Raw genomic sequence first — 24373 nt, forward strand, 5'->3', positions numbered from 1 at the left:
CTCCGCCACACTACCCTTTTCAACGACCAACAAAACATAATTAAATTTGGCAGTAGTGCATGTGGTGCATGTTGGAAGCTCGGCATGAGTTAAGGATTTTGATCTCAAAATTCTCGTTAAAAGGGTAGTTTTGAGCCATGGAAGCCGACGTTTGAAGGGGTGTAATTAATACGGTATATTCAGACAAGAATAACATAATGCCATAACGTGATACACATGAAGTGTTTCGTGAAAGACAACGCATTAAGAATGACGTGTGCCAATAGAATTGACAAATAACTGCCCAAGAAGAAAAGGGAAAATTAAAGGGTGGGGAAAAGCAATATAATTAGTGCAAGGGAGAAGGGGAAAAAAAAAATACAAAAAAAAAAGAGGTAAAACGAGAGCCAAGAGATAGTAGCCCGTGAACCATAATTTGGCAGGACTAGCCGGCTTCAATTTCACGGGTGGTGTTGGTGGTTGGGCCATTCAACTCATCCAAATTATGCAGCGCTACTTTTGCATCATGGAGTTATAATTCTTTTTTTTTTTCTAGTAATTTTTGTTTCCTTTTGTAAGCTAAGAATTTAACTGGGTTGTTCCTATTACTTTCTCATGTATATTTCTCATTCAAATTCATACATTTGAGTTGTTTGAGCAAGTATGATTTTGCATTGAAAATCTGTTGCATTTTGATTTTTTTTTTTTTAAATAAAAATTTAGTCAAAGTATAACAAAATGCGAGAAAAAACTTGGGTGTCAAATTTTTGGTAAAAATATACTTAAAGATTTGATTTGAAAGTAACTTAATGAGTAATAACGGTATAACTAATACAGAAACAATTCAATTTTGATATTAATGTTACATTATGTTTTAACTAATTTAAAATTAATTCATTCATGATTTTTTTTTTTGAGGACTGCTGACTCTGTTACAGGGTAGTATCTGTTCATAGCTACTTTTTCAACCTAATGAAGCACAAAGAGTCAACAATTGCCTCCACTAAGGCTCGAACACACTCTCATCATCCATGTGGAAGTGTTAATTCATTTATGATATTTGTATTGAAAACTCTTTTCACATTTGTTCACAATACAAACACTTAAATCTCATAAAGATTTGCTTTGCATAATAATAGAGTGGAAATTTTGAATTCCCTCTTTATTACTACTTTAGTTCACAATACAAACACTTAAATCTCATAATAAAGATTTGCTTTCATAATAATAGAGTGGAAATTTTGAATTCCCTCTTTATTACTACTTTAGTTCACAATACAAACACTTAAATCTCATAAAGATTTGCTTTGCATAATAATAGAGTGAAAATTTTGAATTCCCTCTTTATTACTACTTTACCTTACAAAAGATGTCCATCTTAATTTTTAATAGGTCCCAAAATGTAGTCTAATCAAAATGAACTTTACAAATAATTCTGTTAATATTATTTTTAGTATTTTCTTCTCATAAACGTTAAGATGTTAAAAAATATCTACTTTTCTAGACAATAGGAAACGTTTTTTTACTACATTTACAAATTTGATAAATTTTACGAAAATACTAATGTTTAACTATATTTAGTAGTTGATTAATTTATACATTTTTCATAGCATTGATATATAATATGATCTTTGCCGAGTTTTTATATCATAATTCAAATAATTGACTAATCTAAGAGGAGTTAATAGTTTCACTTTAATTGTTTCATAGAATGTTAAAAATATGTTCACTGTGAACAATGATGTCATCTGAACACAAGATACTTGATATTAGACAGTAATGTATTTACCTTATGTCCTTATTTACCAAGATTCTAGAATAAGTGGGGGAGATTGGGGTGAAATCTTTTTTAGATATCCTATTGGTTTACACCTTATAGTAGACAGAGGAAGTACTAATGTACTATTAAAGACATGACTACCATTTTTGTTCTGTTACTCTTTTCCCTTTATTTCATTTTTTTCCAACTTTTCGGATTCGCCGTGGCCACTATCTTATCGCCACGTGCCATCGCTTTCGGGTGGGGCCCGCAAAAGGGGGTACAAAGACCACAAATCGGCAATCGGCTGCTGTGATGTTTGAGGCGACACGTGCCTCTATTAATTTGGCCTTTGAACTCCTTTGCACTGTGGAGTCTGTGCCAACAAAAGAAAAAGGGGAAAAAAATGGTAGCTGGAAGAATATTCCACTGGACTGATTAGGGAATTACAATCTTTCTTAAAATTTTCTTAAATTATGTTTAATGAGATTATGTGTAGCACATTTGAGCATAGTGTTAAGTTGGTATCATCAATTTTGTTTTAGTTGGGAGCATAATGTTAACTTGGCATCATTTAAGGAAATTATTTTGGTAGCTTATGTATCATACCCATTCTCCATCTTTAGATTATTTAAAAAATAAACACAAAGTTTGAGAGTCTCTTATAGCTTAATCAAAAGTATTGGGTTAGAGCTAACCAGCTTGGCTGACGTGAGTGGCCGTGCACTTTTGTCGTTTAAGAGAGGTTGGAAGTTTATACCCCTCTTGTATGAAAAAATCAATCTGACCATTACTTTGTCCATTAATTGAGTCAGCCCTATAAAAACAGGAATTAGGTTGAATATGGTGTCTTTTACAGTTAGGGCCAGAGGCTCGGGTTGTACATGAATACCGATAACAAGAACGACATAAAGAGCCTTCTGATCTCGACTGGGCTATCTATATTCAATATTCTATTGGGACTGCAATATAATGCAATTGGCAATTGGATGGCTACCCTTGACAGACACAGCCATGCACAAAATGCATTTTTAATAAGGTTTTGTAGTGTGAAAACAATGGGAGAAGATTGTCTTCATCAGGTGAATTTCAAAGTCACGGACTCAATACAATCAAAAGGGTACCCATCACTCAATATTAATTAATGAACTTTTATTAGCTGTTCATGTCTACCGACTAACAAACAACAATCCACTAAATTATTTGGGATTTGTCTATAATTGTTTAGTTGTGCCAATAAAAAATTTAAGAAAAGTTGACTCCTAATAACATCAATTCAGTATACTATCTAACAAGGACAACTCTAGTTGAGTTGGCCGGACAGTTAGCAACTTATTAATCAAATAGTTTCAAGCTAGACTCTTATGGACAAACTAAGTTAATTTACCTTCTTATAATTTTTTATCAGTTAGAGAAATAGGCGAACTTCACCCATGATGCATATTTGTATAGTGCCTAATTAAAGAGAAAACAAAGAAAAGACAGCCACAATACATGATATGCACTCTTAATTTAAGCCTCGTGTAATGCACTAATGTCATTCCAAAACATGCCTTTTAAAAGGGATTAGCAACAAAAGCTATCGCATAATACAAAAACTAATAATGCACAATTACCCATAATTTCGCTGCTGGTTTTCCTATGTTATGACTTAGGATATGATACATGCATGCCTATATCAATATATATACTTCATGCACTCATAACCTAGTTTACATGAGATATATACTTAGTTTGGAAAGTTTATCTCGTTTGATACAATAACTTGAAATTTCTAACACATATATATATAAATACTACTCCCTAATTAGTAGAAACCAGCACTGAAAATTTAAAGATTAATGTAGTAAATTAAGGTCTATATTTAGTGATTTTCAAAAAAAAAAAGGTCTATATTTAGTACTAAGTAAATTGACTGAGTAAAGGTTATACTAGATTTAATGTGTTAAAATTAATTTGCGATAAGAGATTTTGTAAGTGTTTCAAGATTACATTCACGATTTTGAGTTATGTACATAGAGTACGATCTAATTTGGTGTTGTTCCCCTTTCTTGCACATACGGACACTAGCTACACCATGATATAATCTGCAATGCTTTGACTATGTCACTTTGTGATCATGTTTCAAATAAGACTAGCTATTTTGTTAGTTTCTTCTAATGACTTACTTACTAACCCAGATTCTTTCTCAACTTGTTGGGTCAGACTTGGATATATATATATATATATATATATTACAATCGTTGAAATTTTCTGATAGAAACGAAGCTATGGTTGGAGAAAATTCTTTTTTTTTTTCGAAAGAAACAACAATCGGGAATTTGCCTCGCACCGCTCATTGCCATTCTTATGGACTTTGAGCCTTTGATCTATCATGAAAGTATAATTTGGGAGTGGAAGAAAACTGCACATTCATTTCATTGCATCTCTCAATCAGAAAATACAGTAGTTATACTGAAGCTTTTGCTCTAACTGCTGCTAACAGAACAGATAAAATCCTAACTGACTTTAACAAACTAACATCTGCTAACTGCTATTTTAATCCTCTAATATGATCTAAACAGATTTGGTTCCAATGTTGAGCAGCAAATTATTATGTGAACATGGTCTACCTTATAAGGTGAATCCGAATTTAAAATACACGATTTATATATTGAATGTATACAATTTAAATTGTAAACATTTAATATGTAAATGAACAATAGTCTACATTGCAAAATGGACATGGTATAACTATTGAATGTTCGAGCTACATGGGCCAAAAGGCCATCTAGATGCCCACAAAATGCAGGCACCATGGTTAGACCAAGTTGTCCCCAGCCCACCATAGTTTTGGATGCTGGGTAATAGACTAATTAATAGTGACCTATGGTTCTGAAACTTGCAATTGTTTCCGAAATGGAAGCCCAGTAATGCCCCAATTAAACATGATAACTCTTACCCACCACTAATGAGCAAATATACATACATGCATGTGAGATCATTGGATTTCTATTCCGCGACGACTTCGAAGATTGAGTTCAACATCTTATTATTGAAATATATATGGTGCTGATTATTATATAAGCATAAGTGTTAGGATCAAATTAAACACTTATCACTGCATTAAAAGCTATATTTCGTAGTCTAGTGTCACCACATTTTTGAGAGGTAAGGTGTTGAACTTGGCCCTGACCTCCACCCAACAATCCCTTTAGCTACCAATTACTGCCATATTGGACTTGACCCTTCACCGACCTCTGCCTAACAATTCCCTCTCATAGCACCTACCACTTGTTAAAATCAAACGCTGCGCTTACAACTACGCCAAAAACTATAGTTCGTAGCGAAGATGCAAGTTTTATTTCCTTATATACCAACACATTTTTAGAGACAAGGTGTTGGACTTGACCCTTCACCAACGTTTGCCCAATAATAAGGAAATAAAATTACATCTTTACTAATAAGTTTTGGCATAGTAATAAATGTTTGATACCTATACTTTTTGGCGTAATAATAAGAGTTTGATTTATGAAAAAAAAATAAAAATAAGTGTTTCATTATGACCCTATCTCACTACATAATTAGACAAATCGACTAAAACACGTAATTTTTAATAAAATTTCCATTTTATTTATTTTGCTTGTTTTTGGAATATTAACAACTAGGAATATATATATATATATATACAATTTCATACAAAGTGAAGTGAAATTTCCATGCCATTCCATTAAAAGTTAGCTCCTTTCACTCATTACTTTCCCCTGCACTTTGTATTCTTATTTGTATTATTATATGTTTAACTTTTAATATGAGCAAAACTTTTATACTGAAGCACAAGAGTTAATATTCCCAAACTGGAGTTACACTGTAATATCTGTTCATACATACTTTCTCAATCTACTGAAGTCCAAAAGTCAATGCCGCCACACTAGAGTTACAATGTAATATATGTTCATACATATTTTCTCAATCTACAGTCATAACTATGTCACTCGACCACAAAGCCTTTGACACACACATTTAATTAATAGATGTTGAACTCGACCCTAAAAACCTCTGCTAACCTGAAACATAATTAAATCTAGTAATAGAATTCCGAATCACGTTCCCAAATCCCATATTTAATTAGTTTGTTTTGATTTCATTGGTTTCTCCGATCATTCCTTGAAGCATTATGTTCCATTTCGTCGCTACTCGCTACCGACCACGTACTTGTCTGAAGGAATATATACCTCGTAGATATATAAATATATAATCAAAGCACTGCAAGCTTGCTAGCCAGCCAGCCAGGAAATTTCTTTTGGGCTAGCTCATCAGAACCACGATCTGATCTGCAACTTTCCCAGAGCAGATAAAAGTAGTTTTTTCTGAATCAGAAAGCGGCGATTCTGCGTTCTTACTTTTTACGTAACTTCACTGCAATTACCCTCAATAAAGCTTTGCTGTGTCATGCATGGAGAACCTACGCTGTACTGTTCTCTTGGCATCTATCCTCTTTTTTTTTTTTTTTTTTTTTTGATAACGTGGAAAAGAAACAACATTAAATTAAACAAAATATAGGTGGCCTTTCCCTTTCATCCATCACCTTATTCCTGCCTAATCTCATCGTATAATAAAAAAAAATAAAACCCAGTTCATACGACCACCTCAATTAATCTCAAGTGATAAGTTATAGATAATGATGCAAGATCAAGATTCAAAATTCTCCTTGTAAACGCTAAACACTTATCTTTGTATTTAAGTACTAAAATAGGGTAATGTTATTTGACATAGTACTAAATAATAAACATTCAATATATAAATAATGTACTGTTAATTTATTAAAAATGATATGTGTTCATAGCCCTCAGTATAATTTATTTGCCTTAATAATATAGATTATCTTTGGCTGGTTGTTGGGGATTTCTTTATTGTCGTAAAATATTTAATTTTTTTTACAGCCAAAGCGGTTGAAATTTTTGCAAAATTTTCTAGGTGGGTGAACAATTTTAATGACCAAATCCAAAATTTAAAATTTTTAAGTTCTTTTATAGATGGTGAAGAAGGAAAGACAAGATGACCCAAAAAAAAAGGAGGTGGCAAGTGTGTGTCAAAAATATATTTATCATACTTACATTTATCATTACAGAAAAAATTATGACCATCCGCGAGGATTGAAATTCTGTGAGCACGCTAAGTTAATAATTTAACAAATCAAGTTTTGCATTCATCTTTGTTGATAGTCAGTAATAGTAATATAATAAATTAAATGATTTTTCGAATTCTCATAGCAGTTGAAAAGTTGGTCAGCAATAATAAAAAATTCTAAATTTTTAATTATGTTTTAGTGATTGAAAATCCAACATTTTTTTTAGCAGTGTAAACTTAGAAACAATAAGGAAAAGGAGCAGGACAATGAAGAGTATTTGCTTCAACTGGATGGTCAGAATTCAGAAACTCGTCAGGAAATGAAACATAGGTCTTTAATCAAGTGAGAACCATATCCTAGGTGAGAACATAAGGACAAATCCAAACCATTTATCTAGAATTTCAACTTAATTTGAACCCTACGTGGGTAATTGACTAGGAAATTAAACCAAGCTTGTCAAAGTCAAACCAATAGAAACTACTCCATACTTGACTCAGTGCATTCTTGGAAATAAATTAGGAATTCAATATATAGACGTGGTCTAACGAGTAATATAATACTCACAAATCCATTATGATCATATAAGTCCAAAGACGTGTTCAGTAAATTTATTTTTAAATTTTGTAAACAATAATAAAAAAGCAAAGTATAAGAATATATAGTAAGGGTTTGCATTCAAATTGCAATGATTTTCACAAAAACATATGAAACAAACCTCTCTATTTATAAAACATGTTAAATGACTCTTAAATAAGTGATCGAATAAATAAATATAATTTTCGTTAAAAAGGAGCGAGTTTATCCAATGATGATTATAATTTATTTTATATATGTTTATAAACTATTACATATGAGTGAATTTAATTTATCCATACATGAGGGATAGTATACTATACTCATCTTCAGAACATCACTATGATTTCGTCACGCAAGGATGATAGCATTGCATCAGCATTCATGGTCAACTTTTATGCATAAGTTTCCTTCTATATTCTAAGTTTTTCCACATGTAGAAATATTTTCAATCGAGTAGTCTAAGTTCTCCTAATATTTTTTATATGAAAAAAATTCATTTCATTTTGAACTCCACATTTATTGTGGAATTCATATAATTCTTGATTTTTAATTTGATTATAGTTAGTTTATTTGACGAGTTTAATTAAGAGAGTGTTTGCATTAATCGAACTCGAGATTTTTAAGTATACGAGTCATGCTTCACCTATTTGACCATCTTAAGGCATTTATTGCAATTTTTTCATCCAATTTACTTTAATTTCTAAGAGAATTTAATAATTTAACAATTTTAATCTTCTATTCCTCATTTAAAAATGTTCATAATAACAATGTAAAATAGGAAAAAGCTAACTTTTTCACAAACAATGTGGTGTTATTCCAGTACATTTTCATATTGACCCGACCCATTTCACAGATAAAGATATGTAAGACGGTCATACTCAAGTGTGATCCTTTATTTATTATTATGGTTGAAATACTTCGTACAGCTATTGGGGATGATAATTATCCGGCACCATTGACGACGGAACCGGTCTACACACAGACATTAGAAAGTTGTAGGGTGCATAGGCAACTCAATTAGTTACTGTGAAGTTTGGGAGAAGAGACCAGAGATTGAGTCTCACGAGCGACAGTGTGGGAGCAACCTCTCAAAGAGGATGCTTTTTATGCGCAGGGATCGAGCTGGGGGACTTCTTGTGCGCAGTGACGAAAAGTCCTGATTTACAAGGATTTAAGGTTTAAAGTTTCTTGAAAAATAGTTATGTAACTGTAGTTTTAACGGCCAACAACCATCTGACGTATTGCAACTCTAATGGCGAAGCACCATAATATTTCCTTCCTTCGTTCCTTCCTTGTTATACCATTGGCAACGAGTTAGTCAGTTAGTGCGTTCCAAAGTTACATGCACTAAAAGTGGTGTGCGAACTTATATCCACGAAATTAAATATTCCCATCACATAACTATAAGTTCTGACTTGTAGATTGATTGTATAATTTACTATTTATCTCTTATCGGTTGTGATTTGTTTTGTTATCCAAAAGTTAATGAAATTACTTGGCATGTACGCGCCCATGATGTTCAACTTAATGCTGCTTAGCTGAAAAGTCAGCTGTTCAATTACATTATTGCATTCAATTCAAAATTAGACAAATTGGTCGGAAGAGACAACTCTCGAACCGTTGATGTTTCTTAATTTTCACAGATAAAAGGAAACTTCCGTATACTTTTATCATTTTCAGAGTCTTTCTATCTATATATATACAGCACTGCCAATTAAGAGGCTCCGGCATCATAGCATATTTGAGTAGTTTTGTGTATACTATATTATTCCAAGAAATGGATCATGGGAAGAACGACATGGAAATACTGGAAGCAACCGATGATGCATACGGAGGAGTTATTGTCGACGTGAGGAAGAAGATGGATCCTCCCACCTTTGTTGCCGTGCTCAGAGCTTCAATATCGCGATGGAGACAACAAGTATATATCTTCCATCTCTTTTTTCTTGTTTCTCTCCTTGTGGGGAATTGATAAGTTATAGACATGGCTGTAGTAAGCTCTAAGCGCTAGTCGGGCAGTCGAGGAGCACATAGACGACTTAGGCCGGCGACTATGCGACTAACTAAAAGAATAGTACATGTGTGTGGATATAGGCATAGTTGCAGTAAGCCCTAGGAGTTAGGATTGATAGAGGAGCGCGCCTAGACGGCCTAGGCTGGCGACTATGCAGCTAACTAAAAAAACCAGTGCACATGTGTGAATGTATGTATGTCATATATATATAATTGGTTAACTTGATCAATCAGCCGAGTTAGGCGCTAGACGGCCAAGCCTGCCGAATTAGGCGCTATATGCGGGCGCCTAGGAGGGAAATCGCCACGGTTTAAGAGCATCTAGCGCCTAGGCGAGGGCATAGACCGATTTTTGCAACAGTGACTATAGATAATTTATATTTGTTTATATCTGTAAAGCAGGTTTCACCCAAAATACACATTGAGATAGATTTTAGATTTTGATGGGAGGGGATATGTAAAAGTTGATTTATTATATGAATGTTTGTTTACTTGACTTTAATTTGTAGGGGAAAAGGGGAGTTTGGTTGAAGCTTCCAATAGAACTTTCAAGCGTTGTGGATAGTGCAGTGAAGGAAGGATTTTGGTATCATCACGCAGAGGCAACATACTTGATGATGGTGTATTGGATTCCAGAAACCACTCCACACACCTTCCCTCCAAACGCTTCCCATCGAGTTGGCGTTGGAGCTTTTGTCATCAACCAAAAAGGACAGGTAATTAACTAACCCAACAAACAATGTTGGGTAATTATACCATGCACCACGGTGCACATAGCAATGTGCACCACGTGCCTAAACGACGTCGTTTTGAGCATTGTAAACTAATCGTCCGTTTTTTTTTGGAAATCATGTTTCCCGTTTCGCCTGGTCTCTGTATTTATGTTAATATTCTGTGTATTCCAGGCAATCATTCTGTGTATTCTAGGCAACCATTCTGTGTATTCTAGGCAACCGTTATGTGTATTCGTGTTAATAACACATGTTGTGATGCGTTTGTGCATTCGAATGTTTAGGAGGATGAGTTTGTGTATTTTGTGTCAATATTCTGTGTATTCATGTTATTAACACAGATTGTGATGTGTTTGTGCATTCGGATGTTAGGAGGATGAGTTCTCTGTATTTTGTGTCAATATTCTATGTATTCTGGGCAAACATTCTGTGTATTCTAGGCAAACGTTCTGTGTATTCTATATAATGATTATGTGTATTATAGATAATTCTGTGTATTCTATATAATGATTATGTGTATTATAGATAATGAATTCTCTGGAGTCATTCGCGTCTACTAACATATGTGTATTTTGTGTCAATATTCTGTGTATTATGGGCAAACGTTCTGTGTATTATAGATAATGATTATGTGTATTATAGATAATGAATTCTCTGAAGTCATTCGCGTCCGCGTCCGCGTCCACTAACACCAAAATGACGTCGTTTTACGTACGTGATGCACATTGCTATGTGAACCGTGGTGCAGGGTATAACGATTGTTCACCCTATGAGTGGTGGATCATTTATTAATGTATTTATATTGTGCAGATTTTAGTGGTGCAAGAAAATGGGGGCATGTTTGCTGGCACTGGAATCTGGAAGATGCCCACTGGGGTTGTGGAGCAGGTGATTTTTTTATATTTTTTTTAATTTATACATATTGCATTGATATCAACATCTCGAGACTTAATCAGTCAATAATTACACTATGCAAATACAAGCATGTATATATATACAATCACAACTCACAAGTGCCAACCTTAGCATGTGACAATAAAAAGAAGAGACATACATATATCTATGTATGCATGCAAAAATACAGACACATACCTAGAGTAATAATCAATGAGACTGCATCTTCCCCCAAGTCCCACAAGACCATTCATAAATATACACAAAATACTACACAAATATACACAGATTAGAGTTGCGCAATTCACCCAGCATGAATGCACACAAGATACCTTGTATGCATTCGTACAATAGCTTGTGCATATTTACAAAGGGTTTCACCTGAACAAGAGGATGTACTTAAATATTAGCCTATATATATTACACTTGATCTAATACGGTGGACATCTGACATCTAGGGAGAAGATATATGTGCGGCCGCTGTTAGAGAAGTACAAGAAGAGACAGGAGTAAGTAATTATATAATTTTATTTAATAATTTACATACAGCAACAAAATTGGGATTTATTTAGGATTTATATGTTAGTTGTTGTGTTTATCATATCACACGTTCACAACTTCAGATAGGGATGCATTTTGATTGACATAGTTTCCTACTTTAATTTCTTCCCTCCAGATTGACACAAAATTCGTAGAACTCCTTACTTTCAGGTACACCTTAATTTAAATTCGAGAATCTAGTAAACATTATATTAATTGGTAAACATAAAACAATAATACAGTTATGATTAATTGATTTTGTGATTTGGTACGTTACTGCAGGCAGAGCCACAAATCGTTCTTTGGCAAATCGGATTTGTTCTTTGTCTGCATGCTAAGGCCACTGTCCTTCACCATTAAGAAGCAAGATTGTGAGATCAAGGAAGCTCAGTGGATGGGCATGGAGGAATACGCATCGCAGCCATTCGTGCAGGAGCGTGAGATCTTCAACAGCGTTGCCAAGATTTGCTTGGCTAGGAAGGAGAATGCATATTCTGGTTTCTCTGCACTTCTCAACACCTCAGGCTTTTCCAATAAGAAGTGCTATCTATACTGCAGCTCTACCTATACCCCATCATAGTCAAACTCAACCCTTAATCAGTGTTTTTCATATCATACAATCTTGCATTATATGGCTGTATAAAAAATGGTCATGACAAAAAGTTTAAATTGATGATCCATTTTTCTTTATTACAACTTATCTTTATAATATGATGAGGGTGTCTGAGTGTTTAATGTTCCTTCTCAACCTCTTCAAAATAATCTCATGAAAGATTGTTTTGATTTTTCTCACCTAAAAGACTTCCTTGTGTGACATAATTTATTCTCGTTCCAAAGTAAATGAGTTTAGATTATTCATAACTAATTTGTTTAAACCAATAAAATTAATAAATTGCTATTGCTAATTAAAAATAGAAAAACATATAACTTTATGATTGTCCAAACCTGTCATTATTCTAAACAACCTAACAAAAACCATACAATTGAACTCATAATGACACACTTGTTGGTCCCCACTTGACACTTGCCTCTAATTAATCTTATTATACAAGTCAATCCAATCCAAAAATGATGAGTATGGAATTCTTTTTGTCATAAACTTCACTCTACAAACACTTACAAGATTTGTAAACAATTAAGATATACCTACTAATTTATCTTATTGCAAAAACTTTAAAATAAAGATATGTTAAGATAAACAAGTACCATCTTCAAGATTATAATTCAATCTTGATTGATTAACATCACTACTAGTTAAAGCTCTTTTGGAATTTATATATGCCCCCTTCAAAGAAATCTATCCATTCTGAAAATATTATTTTTATTACTTTTTTTTACATCACATAATTTATCTTATCTTAAAGATTTTAAAATAGAAACAAATCAGTACAATCTTTGAGAGTATAATTCAATCTTGATTAACATTACTACTAGTCCTTCCAAAATTCACAGTCTACTATATTCAAAGAAATCTATCAATTCTTATAAGAAAATGCTCTTTTTATTTATTTTTTATTTTTTTTTATTTTTAATAATTTGATGCGACACGCGCAGCCATGTTATTATCAATTGAAATTTATAAATTAATTCTTCATTTTAATGCGCTTCTGTATACTGCTCTTTCCCGTTACGTTCCACGATTTCTTTCTCAATCTCTCCGTATTCATCAAAGCAAAAGGATTGATCCGTTACAGTGGTTGCTCTCGGCACCGCCTTAAGCTTCTCCGGTCACGCGATCCTACTGTAAGTACTGTACTCACTCTCTGCAGTTTTCGTTTTTGTTCGTTAACAAAACGCGCGATTTAGTGTTCCCCTGGCAGTTATGCTAGGGAAGCAATAGCAGTTTCGCGATTGGACTCTGCGTTTAGCTGTGACTTCGCGGGTATTATACACGTTAACATTAGAAAAGAAAATGGGCTTTTTGTGTTTTTTGGTTGGTGTAATGAAATTGGTGTGCGGAAGAATTGACTGACTGAATTTGAGGGGTCAATTAATATCATATTGACTTTTGATGAGCTTCTCTGCTGTGAATGAGTTTGGTCTCAAGTTCTCAAGGCTATATCTGAATATGTGTAATTGGGTTTTGGTGAAGATGTCTATGAACTATTGAACTGTAAAATCCATGGAATGATGGGAGGCTTCTCTTCCAAATTCAGGCTCAAGAAGCCAAGAGAATCCCAGCATGGACCAAGCCAAAGGAGGAGGCGATTTTTGTTTCTTTGGCTCCTTTTTGTTGCCATTGGATTCATTTGGTTGTTGATTAGTTCCTCTGATGGGCGTTTGGGGAGGAAGGTAGAGGCCCCCCCACACTTGGATGGAGATACCACCAACTTTTTGCTTCAACATTTCAATGTTAGCAGGGATGAAATTCATTCTCTGCCTTCCTATTTTCTTGATACAGATCAGGTCAGCTGTTCATTGTTTCAAATTTCCACACTCAATTGTCATATCTCTAGATGCTTTTCTGTTTAACTTGTCCAGACAGGTTTTCCTTTTTTTTTTTTTGGGTATTAATTGGGAATGGGTAGGTGGGTATGCTGCTCAAAGATCTTGTTCATCATATAAACAAGATAGAACTTCACATGGTCGACACTTGACAGTAGGAACAGCCCCTTCTAATTGTCAACCCTGTTTAGTGTTTACCACTTGCGCTGCTGGGAGTCCTAACTAATTGAAACATCACTTTGAGGTTGAATTTAGTTAAACTGGAAAATTAGAATACTGATTCCAAAGAAAGAGTGAACAAGGTTTAAGGCTTCTTTCATAATATTTAGCTTTCTGCATACTGTATTTGTTGTGGGTTGTGCAATTGGTGAAAGTGACGAATCCCTAATTTCAACGCAGAACTGTTATCAGATAAAAAAGTTTGCTTTCGTTGTGTATGATTTTTATGTCATCCTTTTACTTATCAAGAGAGACATTTTGAATTATTATTATGATGAGTATAATTAGGACTGTTTATGATAAAATCATGGGGTGGCATTTGAATGTTCTATAAAGAGGGAATGGATGTGGGTTTGGATTTTACTTAGAACAAGTGAAGTGTAATAATACACTTTTCTGAAATAAAATATGAACTTTGGGGTAACCACTGTACTGTCTTCTAGAGCCACTTATTACGAGTACTTTAAGTTCTTTAGAATTTATTTTGATTTTTTTTGGATGGAAATGTGTTTATTTCTTGCAATTCCATGATATTTTGAATCATTTGGTAAAACCTTAGCACAACTCCAATTAGAGATCTGTTGGGCGGAGGGGTAAATGCCAAGTCTAGCACCCGGTGGTTGGGCGGAGGCTGGTAAAGGATAAAAAAGGTCAAGTGCAACATCCAGCTTCTCAAACAATGTGATTGCGGTCTATAAGTAAGGAAATAAAATAAAGTTGCGCCTTCACTACTAGCTATAGCTTATGGCCTAAGTGGTAAGCTTGATCTAACCAGTGGTATCAGAGCTTGGTCACTGGTTCGCTTGATCCTAATAAGATCTGGTGGCAGGTTCAGGGCTGTTGACTTAACCAGTTAAAAGCTCAAAACAATAAGATTGAATTCATGGAAATATAGTTGCTTTTAGTTATTTTTGCCACTTCAGGAAGTAATTTTTAATCATTTGATGGCGTTCACACGTGCATGCAGTTGAAGTACAAAGTCCCAAGTCCCAAGTCCCATGCATTTATTAGTTGTTTTTATATATATCAAGTATTTATTTTCTTGTGGCTCTAGATGTCTTTTCCATTCTCAAAACATTGAATTTATATTTCTGTTGCGGATTCTCATAGAGAGCTGCCTACATATTCATCCATTCTGTAGTCCTGGAGGCATTGAAAAAAATATATTACTCCCTTTGAGTTCTTAAATAATTTGTTGGGTTGTTTCTTGAGCTTCCATCCTGCGTCATCATTCTTGGCTTCTTTTTGTACAGAATATAGGTCTTTTCTCTGCCCATCATTGTTTACATTGGTTGTGTACTTGCAAGTATTTTTTTGACCTGCTTTTAAACCAAAGACAAAATTTGAAGGCATGTCCGTAACCTATGTTGCTATTTTTTTACCTCTTTATTAGTACTTTTACTTAAGGTTTCCATGGGTGCTTTATAACTTTGTCAGGAACTTTTAGCTTGCCAAATGATTGACATAATACGTTAAATACATGCCTGATAGATTTAGCGATTTAGGAAAGGCCGCCAATTAACTGAAGAAATTTGAGCCTGGCAATACTTTGCAACCCACTTAAGCAAATTCTTAATTTGTATACAATAAAGATAAGTTTGGTCTTAAAGTGAAGTTGAAAGATCAGATTGACATCACTAAGGGAGTTTTGGGTCTCAAACAAACCCAATATTTTCTTCTTTTCCTGTTCCAACTATTATTCTTTCTTCCTTTTTCTTTATGTTTTCATGCCTGTGACGTAAGAACATAACAGGAGAACATGGAAATACTGGAGGCAACTGATGATGCATACGGAGGAGTTATTGTTGACATGAAGAAGAAGATGGATTCTGCCACCTTTGTTGCTTTGCTAAGAGCTTCAATATCACAATGGAGACAAGAAGTACTATCACTTTGTTTTTTTGTACTTATGTATACTCCATCTTCTTTTATACATTTATAACTTAGAATATGATTATATTACGGGATTCTAGATGGGATAAATCTTGTTTGACGAGCTAAACATCAATTGATTAGATCGAAGAGATAGGGATGGCTGAGGACACTTATGGCCCCTGATCAATGATTGACTTATCAAGTGAGATTTGTCTTGTTGATTAGTTAAGAAAGTTAACTTTTCAGTCATTTTATTAATATAAAAGGCAAAAACGAAGTAAATAAATAAAGTTAGCTTCTAGCACTGTCAAGTTTCAATTCCTTGATATCTCCACCAAATATACTCTGGGTTTTATGAATGTTTGTTTACTTTGTAGGGTAAAAGGGGAGTTTGGTTGAAACTTCCAATAGAACTTTCAAGTGTTGTGGATGCTGCAGTGAAGGTAATACATATACAATTTAAATTAAATTATATTTAATTCATTAACTGATGATCTCTGGCTATAATAATTAATATATATCTCAACATGGTCTTTACAAAGTTAAATACTGCAATATAGTTTATTTTAATTATATTATTTTTCTGGAAATTTAGTATTTATATATGTTAATGAATGCTGTAGGAAGGATTCTGGTATCACCATGCAGAGGCAACATACTTGATGATGGTATATTGGATTCCAGAAAGCACTCCCCACACTTTCCCTCCAAATGCTTCCCATCGAGTTGGCGTTGGTGCTTTTGTCATCAATCAGAGAGGAGAGGTAATTAACTTACTCAAAAAATGAGGAAAAGCTTCCAAACCATAAATTTTTTGAAAAAGAAAAGGAGGTAATTAACTCAGAATGTGGGGTATTCATACATGGTTGCTTGATCTTCTTATGGTACTGAAAAAGTATATTTGAGACCGTTAACATGCATGGAATTGAAGGGTTTCATGCATCTATTAATTAATTATATTTATGTTCTGCAGATTCTGGTGGTGCAGGAAAATTCGGGCAAGTTTGCAGGCACTGGAATCTGGAAGATGCCCACTGGGGTTGTCGAGGAGGTGATGAATTTAATTACTAGCTATTTGGACAGTTAAAGACACACACATATATACATACATACATACATACAAGTGAGCGTGCACAAAAAATGTTAAAATCAGCAGTTACTACATATGCAAGTGTATATATAGTAGTATAGTACACTTACTTTAATATTGTCACCTGAACTTTAGGGAGAAGATATATGGGCGGCTGCTATTAGAGAAGTACAAGAAGAGACCGGAGTAAGCAATTACTTTAGCTCCCATTTTAATAAAACTTGCCGTTTATAATTTGTGGCCATGCACGGCTGGAAAACTTGCTATTACCAATCATTTTTTTCTGACCAATAAAAAAAATGGATGGGAATTAGCGAAATTTTCAACTTTTTCAACCACCATCTGAGGTGGTTAGAAGAAGTGTTATGAATATACTCCGTATTTGGTATAGTTCATGTTTTGATATTTTTTTACTTTTTCCCCTCCAGATTGACACAGAGTTCGTAGAACTCCTTGCTTTCAGGTCAACCTTGTTTCCTTTTCGACTTTTTGATCTTACATTCATCATTATATATATGCAATGCTATTGATACACACTTTGTTGGTCAGATAGCATGCCAATTGTCCTAAATGTTAAGATTATACATTGGTTAATATATTAGGTGTAGACTAATTGGTTCCGTGATTTGGTTGCAGACAAAGCCACAACTCGTTCTTTGGCAAATCGGATTTGTTCTTCGTTTGCATGCTAAGGCCACTGTCTTTCACCATTAAGAAGCAAGATTCTGAGATCAAGGCAGCACAGTGGATGAGAATAGAGGAATACGCAGCACAACCATTTGTGCAGGAGCATGAGATCTTCAACAGCATTGCCAAGATTTGCTTGGCTAGGAAGGAGAATGCATATTCTGGTTTCTCTGCACTTCTCAACACCACAGGCTTTTCCAAGAAGAAGTCTTATCTATACTGCAGCTCTACCTATACCCCATCATAGTCAACTCTTAATCTATCTTTTCATATCATACAATCTTGTTTATAACAAGTCACAAGTAAGTTCATGCAAATATGTTGACAAGATCATTTAAACAAGCTAATTTGCTAAGACAAGTAAATTATCATATCAACTTGTTAATGATCGTGTCAATCTAAATACTAATCTATTATTTTTTATCCGGTATTAACATATTAGGTTAAAATTTGTGTAAATCATATCAACCCCTCTACGAAACTGCTCTAGGTGTAACCTGCCCCAGCAATGACTCTGGATATTCTTAATCTTAACAAATACATTAATAATTGGATTAAGGTAGCCTACACCTGTATTATGAAATCTGTTGGCTGTGGGAAGTGGGAGCCACCATCATTTTAACCAATCAAACATAGCAGCATGAAGCATACATCTGAGCCCATAATGACAAACTTGTCAGCCCCCACGTCACACCGGCCTCTAATTAATATAAACCATGTTGATTAATGCTACTAACGCTTATACGAAAAGAGTAATCAAGTAGGTAAAGGATAATTATTGTATTTTAAAGTAATAAATTTGATTCTTATCAACATTTTCTTGGTTAAACTTATCATACATGATAATTTTAATACAATTTACTCTTTTTTTTGTGCGCTTAATTTTTTAATTATTATACAATATGTCAAAAATAAAAATAAAATAGTGAAGGCTCCTTTCATGCTCCCTTCTATAAAATAGTGAAGGCTCCTTTCATGCTCCCTTCAAGGATATATCAATTCTTATAGGAAAATGATATTTCTATTGATTTTTTTTTTACATAAATTTTTATATAATTTGACATGATACATACTATTAATCTTTTAAAAGACAAATTTAATTAAATTGGAAAGGGACTTAAGGCATCCCATCCACATTCCTATGGGTATGAATTAGTCTTATAACTTCTAAGATACAAATATCAATAATAGGCAATAGCTATGTAAAAAAGTTACAAGTATTGGATAACATATCAATTTAAGATATTTAATTACTTTTGCCACCTAATCTGCATTTAATTTAAAATTTTAAAAATCTCCATTAAAAACTCATCCTTCCCTGTTCCTCTATACCGCTCTCTCTCCTTTCTTGTGGCCATTTCCCGATTTCTCTCTCAATCTCTCCATAAAAATCAAAGCATAAGGGTTTCTGATAGAGACAGCGGCTGCTCTCACCGCCACCTCGAGCTTCTCCGGTCACTTAAATCCTGCTGTAAGTTCTGCACCCTCTCTGCAATTATCATTTTTCTTCTGTAACAGAATCTGCGATTTAGTGTTCCTCTGGTAGTTATGACCCTAAAACCCCAGCAGTATCAGTTTCACGGCCGGAATTTGCATTTAGCACTGCGTATGCATGTATACATTTACATATTGCGCAGCAGTGCAGTGAATGGAATGGTTTCCGAATCTGTTTGTAATGTTATGTGCATTAGTGGAGCATGCATTGAAATGGTTTGCTTCGGTGATGATATTGTTAAACTTTTATCATTTTCTCTTAGTTTGGATGAGTATAGTGTTGTATGAGTTGGAATTAAACTTTTGAAATTTAGCATGAAGTGCCTTCGAATTTGACTGACAGAAACTATATCATCATTCATTCATTCCTAAACTCACAGTGACACCGGCAATCAACAACAAGAGTCGAATCCACAGCAACGTTTGGTTGGCGATGGCTCAAACAGAGGGCAAATGGATTAAGGTTTGATCATACTTAATCTTTAACTGTACTCCTTAAGTGCTGATTGGGAGTATGCTTTACATTCTTTAGAATTTATTTTGATTATGTTTTTGGTGGAAATATGTGTTGTTTTCTTGGAATTCCATGATTGTTTGAATCTTTTGGTCAAACTATAGCACGGCTCCTATTAGAGATCTGATGGCTGGTTCAGGCCATTGACTTAACCAATTGAAGCTCAAAACAATAAGATTGAATTTATAGAAATATAATTCCTTATACTTATTTTTTCCACTTCAGAAAATATTTATTAATCATTTGTGGCTTCTTTTTGTAGAGAATATAGGCCTTTTCTCTGCCCATCATTATTTACATTGGTTGTGTACTTTGCAAGTATTTTTTTTGGACCTCTTTTTGCCTTTTTAGACCAAAGACAAACTTGAATGAGCATGTTCATAACCTCTTTAAGTTGGAAGCCAATTGAATGATGTTTCTGACTTCACAAATCACAACTACTTATTTACTATAGAACCAATTGATTGCTGTGGTGTATCCAATATTTGCAGTTAGAGGTCTCCATTTTGGAAATTAAGTTTGAATAAGATGTTCTTTAGTATTCTTTTGACGCCTCTGTATATCTCGTTCTTTGGAGTTCAGTATACTTATATAAAGTACTCTGCTTGATGCGGGCATTTTGTTTCCTAGATTGTGGATTTAAGTTGCTAACCAACCATCATCCCAAGAAATTTTTGCTGCTACATTTTACTAATACTTGCTCATGATCTGTGATGTACTTAATGCAGCTAGAACAGTCGGGCACTGGACCTGGGGCAAGAAGCTCGCACGCAATCACCATTGTAGGACTAAAAGTCTATGCCTTTGGTGGTGAGTTCACCCCACGTGTTCCCGTTGACAATAAGCTATATGTGTTTGATCTGAATGATCAAACGTGGTCTGTGGCTGAGGCCACCGGTGATGTCCCTCCCCCTCGTGTAGGTGTCACAATGGCATCTATTGGTGAAACCATATATGTCTTCGGTGGGAGAGATGCTGAACACCAGGAGCTGAATGAGCTCTATTCTTTTGACACATCTACGAACAAGTGGGCTCTATTGTCTAGCGGAGACAATGGGCCTCCCAACCGGAGCTACCACTCAATGACAAGTGATGATCAGCACATATACGTCTTTGGTGGGTGTGGAGTGACTGGTCGTCTTAATGATCTCTGGGCTTACAATGTTGTTAGTAAAAAATGGAAGAAATTCCCCCTGCCTGGGGACAGTTGTAGAGGCAGAGGGGGACCTGGCCTCACTGTTGTCCTAGGAAAAATCTGGGTTGTCTATGGATTTGGCGGTTATGAGCTTGATGATGTACACTGCTTCGACCCAGTTGAAGAAAAGTGGAGTCAAGTCCAAACCAACGGCGAAAAACCAACTGCTCGCAGCGTCTTCTCAACGACTGGGATTGGAAAGTACATATTCATCTATGGTGGGGAAGTAGACCCTAGTGATTTAGGTCACCTTGGTGCTGGAAAATTTGCTGCTGAGGTTTACGCCCTCGACGCTGAAACGCTAGTTTGGAAGCGCTGGGAAGCGACCGGAGATCATCCAGGGCCACGAGGATGGTGTGCTTTTGCAAGTGGACAGCGAGACGGACAAGAAGGCCTGCTGGTATATGGTGGTAATTCCCCTAGCAATGATCGGCTTGGCGACATTTTCTTTTTCACTCCATCATGCTTTGAGCTTTAGTGGCCATTGGAAAATGATTTGTATATCTGCTGCAGTGTGTGTAGTGTGTACCCAAGTTGTCTTTTAATATGCCGTACTAATAAGTAATCCGAAATCATATTACAATCATATCACATATCATTAATTGTTTTTGGCCTAGCACTTTTTACAGGTTTTCCAGTCATCCTAATGATATAGTGCCGATTATTAGCTGATGTATTTATAAGGGAGTAATATAATTTATAATTATCAAATAAAGATTTCATACATTCACAAAATGTAATTACAAATTCAACAAGAAATTAAGGTGCAATTATTGTCTTGAGCATAAATAACAAGCAAGCCACTATTAATTCCACTCAACCCCCCCTCTCTCGCTCTTTGTGTTTGTGTATAATCAATAATCATTTCTATATGCACTCCGTGGTATATTGATAGTGATAATCTAACGTGCGACACTATGCTCTTTTAATTAACAAATTAAATACAAGCACACAAAAACGTCAAAATCATTGCCACCAACCACGCGCCACTTCTCCTCACGCCACCGTTGCGCTGACCGGCGGCCTGGTCCGACGGAACTCCGTCGTCGGAGTTAGGTCCCGGCGCAGCGCCGTATGACTCGCTACCGGACTTGCTGGCCGCCTTAAACAGCTCTCGTGGCAACAAAACCTTATCCAGTTTGAAAACCGACAGCGGCTCCTCATCGTACATGGTTCCGGTGATCTTCGCCGTCACCACTTTGGTCTCCAACGTCACGTCGTCGCCGCTGTTTTGCACCGTGAAATCGTACTTGTTGGACCCGCCGGTGGCTAGAGTGTTTAGAACGCCGTTACTGGACCTTAACATCCCTAGATTATGGTACACCGGCACGCCGTGGTACAATAGAAGTGACATTTTCCCGTCTTTGCTCAGATTCTTGTACTTCGGCATGAAACCTTGGATTACCTGTAAGAATTTTTCATATATTATAATGGAGTATTTGGTAAATAGCTTAAGTGTTAGCTGATTGGATAATTTGATTAGTGACTTTAACTAGATGATAACATTAGTTGATTCTAGAAAAATGTTTAATAAATTAATATTAGCTCATTGTAGAAAAATATTTAATAAATAACTGTTCGCTTTTCTTCACGACGCAGAGGCGTGCCTAGGTTTTGTTGGCCCGAATTGCCCTGCCTTCGACCAGTGGACTAGGCACGCCCGCCAGACCATGCATTTTTTAAAAAATAATAATATATAATATATAATATACACTATTTTATAATATAAGGAGTATATATATATATGGCGGGCAGCCCACGGCCTGCCAAGCCCGCCCACCAAGTTCGCAAGCCTAGGCAGGGCGGGCTAAAAAGCTTATTTTTTGACAGGTTTCTAAGCAGGGAATAGAATGGTTCAAGCCCCTAAGCTAAGTCCGTTTTGACAGTTCCCTACCAAGCTGCAATACCATTCAACTATATATGGCTAGACGTATAACGATCATTCTAAAGTTTCTATTAGTACGAGATAGAGCTATTCGTGTTCTAATATTACCTTATCGGTCGGACAAAACACGGTTAAACCGGTCTCGACGTTCAACGCGAAAGTTCCGTCAGCCCCGGTGCTCTCCAACAAGTCGGCGAACGCTTTGCAGCCTTGTTTCGCCATTAACGTGGTAATGTTCACGTCGGTGGGGCCCGACGCCGGAGCCTCAGCGTAGGGGGAGGAGAGGAAGCGGCTGATTTGAATGACAGAAATTTTATACGGCTTTTCCAGAACAGATTTCACAAAAGTTGAGGCAAAGCGGCCTGTATTATCTTCGGAGGCGAATCCCACCTTTCCACCCTTAAGAGCGGTGATATTGACGTAGCCGGAGGTTCCGGGAGCGTCGCCGGTGGCTTGGAACATGGTGGCGGTGAGAGTGGTGCCGTTGTTGAGGTGGTGGAGCTTCTTGGAGCCGAAGTAATCGGCGAGGACGTGGAAGGAGAGGATGTTTTTGATGGTGTAGAGCGAGTAGTGATTTTCGAGGATGTCGTTCATGGCGGCGTTGTTCAGTACTAGCACCGTGATGGTTTGGCGGCGGTTGATCTCCGCCGCCAGATGCGTTAGAGTTAGGTAGCGGTTGAAGGTGGAGAAGTCGTCGTGTTTGGCGAGAATTTGGGTGATGTTGTAGGCATGCGCCGTGGAGAAGAGTAAGATGGCGTACACATATAGTGATAAAATTACCGGCGCCGCCGCTGAAAGCTGCATTTCTCCGGCGGAGAAAGAGATTAAAGGTTTCCTTTTATGATCTCTTGGAGTTTATTGTCACAAAATTGTAGGACTGTAGGGGTTTATAAATTGGCTTTTCTGTTCACCTGTCTTTTTAAATAAATCACATATTAATCTTTTAATTTTGTAAGGGTAGTTAAGAATTATTTGTAAAAATGTGTATTATTTGATATATATATATATATATATATATATATATACTGGTTCAAATGACATCAAAGCTTCTCATCTAGTCGGTGCAGATTGCACAATTAGGTATACAGATTGCACAATTAGGTATACATAAATGCACTACAGAGTGTTCGGAAACTTCTATAGTGAAATGCACCACAAAACGCACCATACACAAAAAAAAAAAAAATACCAAACCTAATGGTGCATTTCCGAATACTTTATAGTGCATTTATGTGTACCTAATGGTGCATGACCGCAGGGTCGCACGGGAACCTTACCATATATATATATATATATATATATATATATATATATATATATATATATATATATATATATATATATATATATATATATATATATATATA

General features: G+C 35.4%; 4 protein-coding genes across 7 annotated transcripts; 3 read left to right on the plus strand and 1 right to left on the minus strand.

Moving 5' to 3' along the window:
- The first annotated feature begins 9166 nt into the window (after positions 1-9166).
- Positions 9167-12337, plus strand: LOC116010661 (nudix hydrolase 2-like). The gene is made up of 6 exons (XM_031250154.1): positions 9167-9345; positions 9947-10153; positions 10979-11056; positions 11521-11571; positions 11739-11773; positions 11885-12337. Exons 1-6 carry the CDS (start codon positions 9202-9204, stop codon positions 12180-12182), a joined length of 813 nt encoding a protein of 270 aa, XP_031106014.1. The 5' UTR covers positions 9167-9201; the 3' UTR covers positions 12183-12337.
- An 834-nt stretch (positions 12338-13171) lies between these two features.
- Positions 13172-18306, plus strand: LOC116009739 (nudix hydrolase 10-like). 3 transcript variants are annotated; one of them, XM_031248863.1, is made up of 9 exons: positions 13212-13345; positions 13695-14008; positions 16020-16148; positions 16519-16584; positions 16765-16905; positions 17115-17192; positions 17367-17417; positions 17660-17694; positions 17868-18306. In XM_031248863.1, exons 2-9 carry the CDS (start codon positions 13730-13732, stop codon positions 18163-18165), a joined length of 1077 nt encoding a protein of 358 aa, XP_031104723.1. In that variant the 5' UTR covers positions 13212-13345; positions 13695-13729; the 3' UTR covers positions 18166-18306. The 3 variants fall into 3 exon arrangements, with proteins under 3 accessions (XP_031104724.1, XP_031104723.1, XP_031104725.1); XM_031248865.1 differs by having other exon boundaries at positions 13759-14008; XM_031248864.1 differs by lacking the exon at positions 13695-14008 and having other exon boundaries at positions 13172-13345.
- A 927-nt stretch (positions 18307-19233) lies between these two features.
- Positions 19234-21716, plus strand: LOC116009740 (nitrile-specifier protein 5). Of its 2 annotated transcripts, none has more exons than XM_031248867.1 (3): positions 19234-19389; positions 19793-19875; positions 20655-21716. In XM_031248867.1, exons 2-3 carry the CDS (start codon positions 19846-19848, stop codon positions 21597-21599), a joined length of 975 nt encoding a protein of 324 aa, XP_031104727.1. In that variant the 5' UTR covers positions 19234-19389; positions 19793-19845; the 3' UTR covers positions 21600-21716. The 2 variants fall into 2 exon arrangements, with proteins under 2 accessions (XP_031104727.1, XP_031104726.1); XM_031248866.1 differs by having other exon boundaries at positions 19271-19389; positions 19756-19875.
- Positions 21717-21833: 117 nt separating this feature from the next.
- Positions 21834-23843, minus strand: LOC116009738 (fasciclin-like arabinogalactan protein 2). The gene is made up of 2 exons (XM_031248862.1): positions 23115-23843; positions 21834-22526 (listed from the first exon to the last, which is right to left on the minus strand). The coding sequence occupies exons 1-2, from the start codon at positions 23808-23810 to the stop codon at positions 22059-22061; spliced, it is 1164 nt and encodes a 387-aa protein (XP_031104722.1). The 5' UTR covers positions 23811-23843; the 3' UTR covers positions 21834-22058.
- Between the last annotated feature and the right edge of the window lie 530 nt (positions 23844-24373).

Source organism: Ipomoea triloba, chromosome 2 (assembly GCF_003576645.1).
Source record: "Ipomoea triloba cultivar NCNSP0323 chromosome 2, ASM357664v1".
In the NCBI taxonomy this organism is placed as follows: domain Eukaryota; kingdom Viridiplantae; phylum Streptophyta; class Magnoliopsida; order Solanales; family Convolvulaceae; genus Ipomoea; species Ipomoea triloba.

Excerpts from the sequence above, each read along its gene's own strand:
- LOC116009738 (XM_031248862.1), bottom strand. The coding sequence starts at position 23,810 with ATGCAGCTTTCAGCGGCGGCGCCGGTAATTTTATCACTATATGTGTAC. Across the intron at positions 22,527-23,114 it reads TGTTTTGTCCGACCGATAAG|GTAATCCAAGGTTTCATGCC; the intron begins GTAATATTAGAA and ends AAATTCTTACAG.
- LOC116010661 (XM_031250154.1), top strand. The coding sequence starts at position 9,202 with ATGGATCATGGGAAGAACGACATGGAAATACTGGAAGCAACCGATGAT. Across the intron at positions 9,346-9,946 it reads TATCGCGATGGAGACAACAA|GGGAAAAGGGGAGTTTGGTT; the intron begins GTATATATCTTC and ends TTTAATTTGTAG. Across the intron at positions 11,572-11,738 it reads AAGTACAAGAAGAGACAGGA|ATTGACACAAAATTCGTAGA; the intron begins GTAAGTAATTAT and ends TCTTCCCTCCAG.
- LOC116009740 (XM_031248867.1), top strand. The coding sequence starts at position 19,846 with ATGGCTCAAACAGAGGGCAAATGGATTAAG. Across the intron at positions 19,876-20,654 it reads CAGAGGGCAAATGGATTAAG|CTAGAACAGTCGGGCACTGG; the intron begins GTTTGATCATAC and ends TACTTAATGCAG.
- LOC116009739 (XM_031248863.1), top strand. The coding sequence starts at position 13,730 with ATGATGGGAGGCTTCTCTTCCAAATTCAGGCTCAAGAAGCCAAGAGAA. Across the intron at positions 14,009-16,019 it reads ATTTTCTTGATACAGATCAG|GAGAACATGGAAATACTGGA; the intron begins GTCAGCTGTTCA and ends AGAACATAACAG. Across the intron at positions 17,418-17,659 it reads AAGTACAAGAAGAGACCGGA|ATTGACACAGAGTTCGTAGA; the intron begins GTAAGCAATTAC and ends TTTCCCCTCCAG.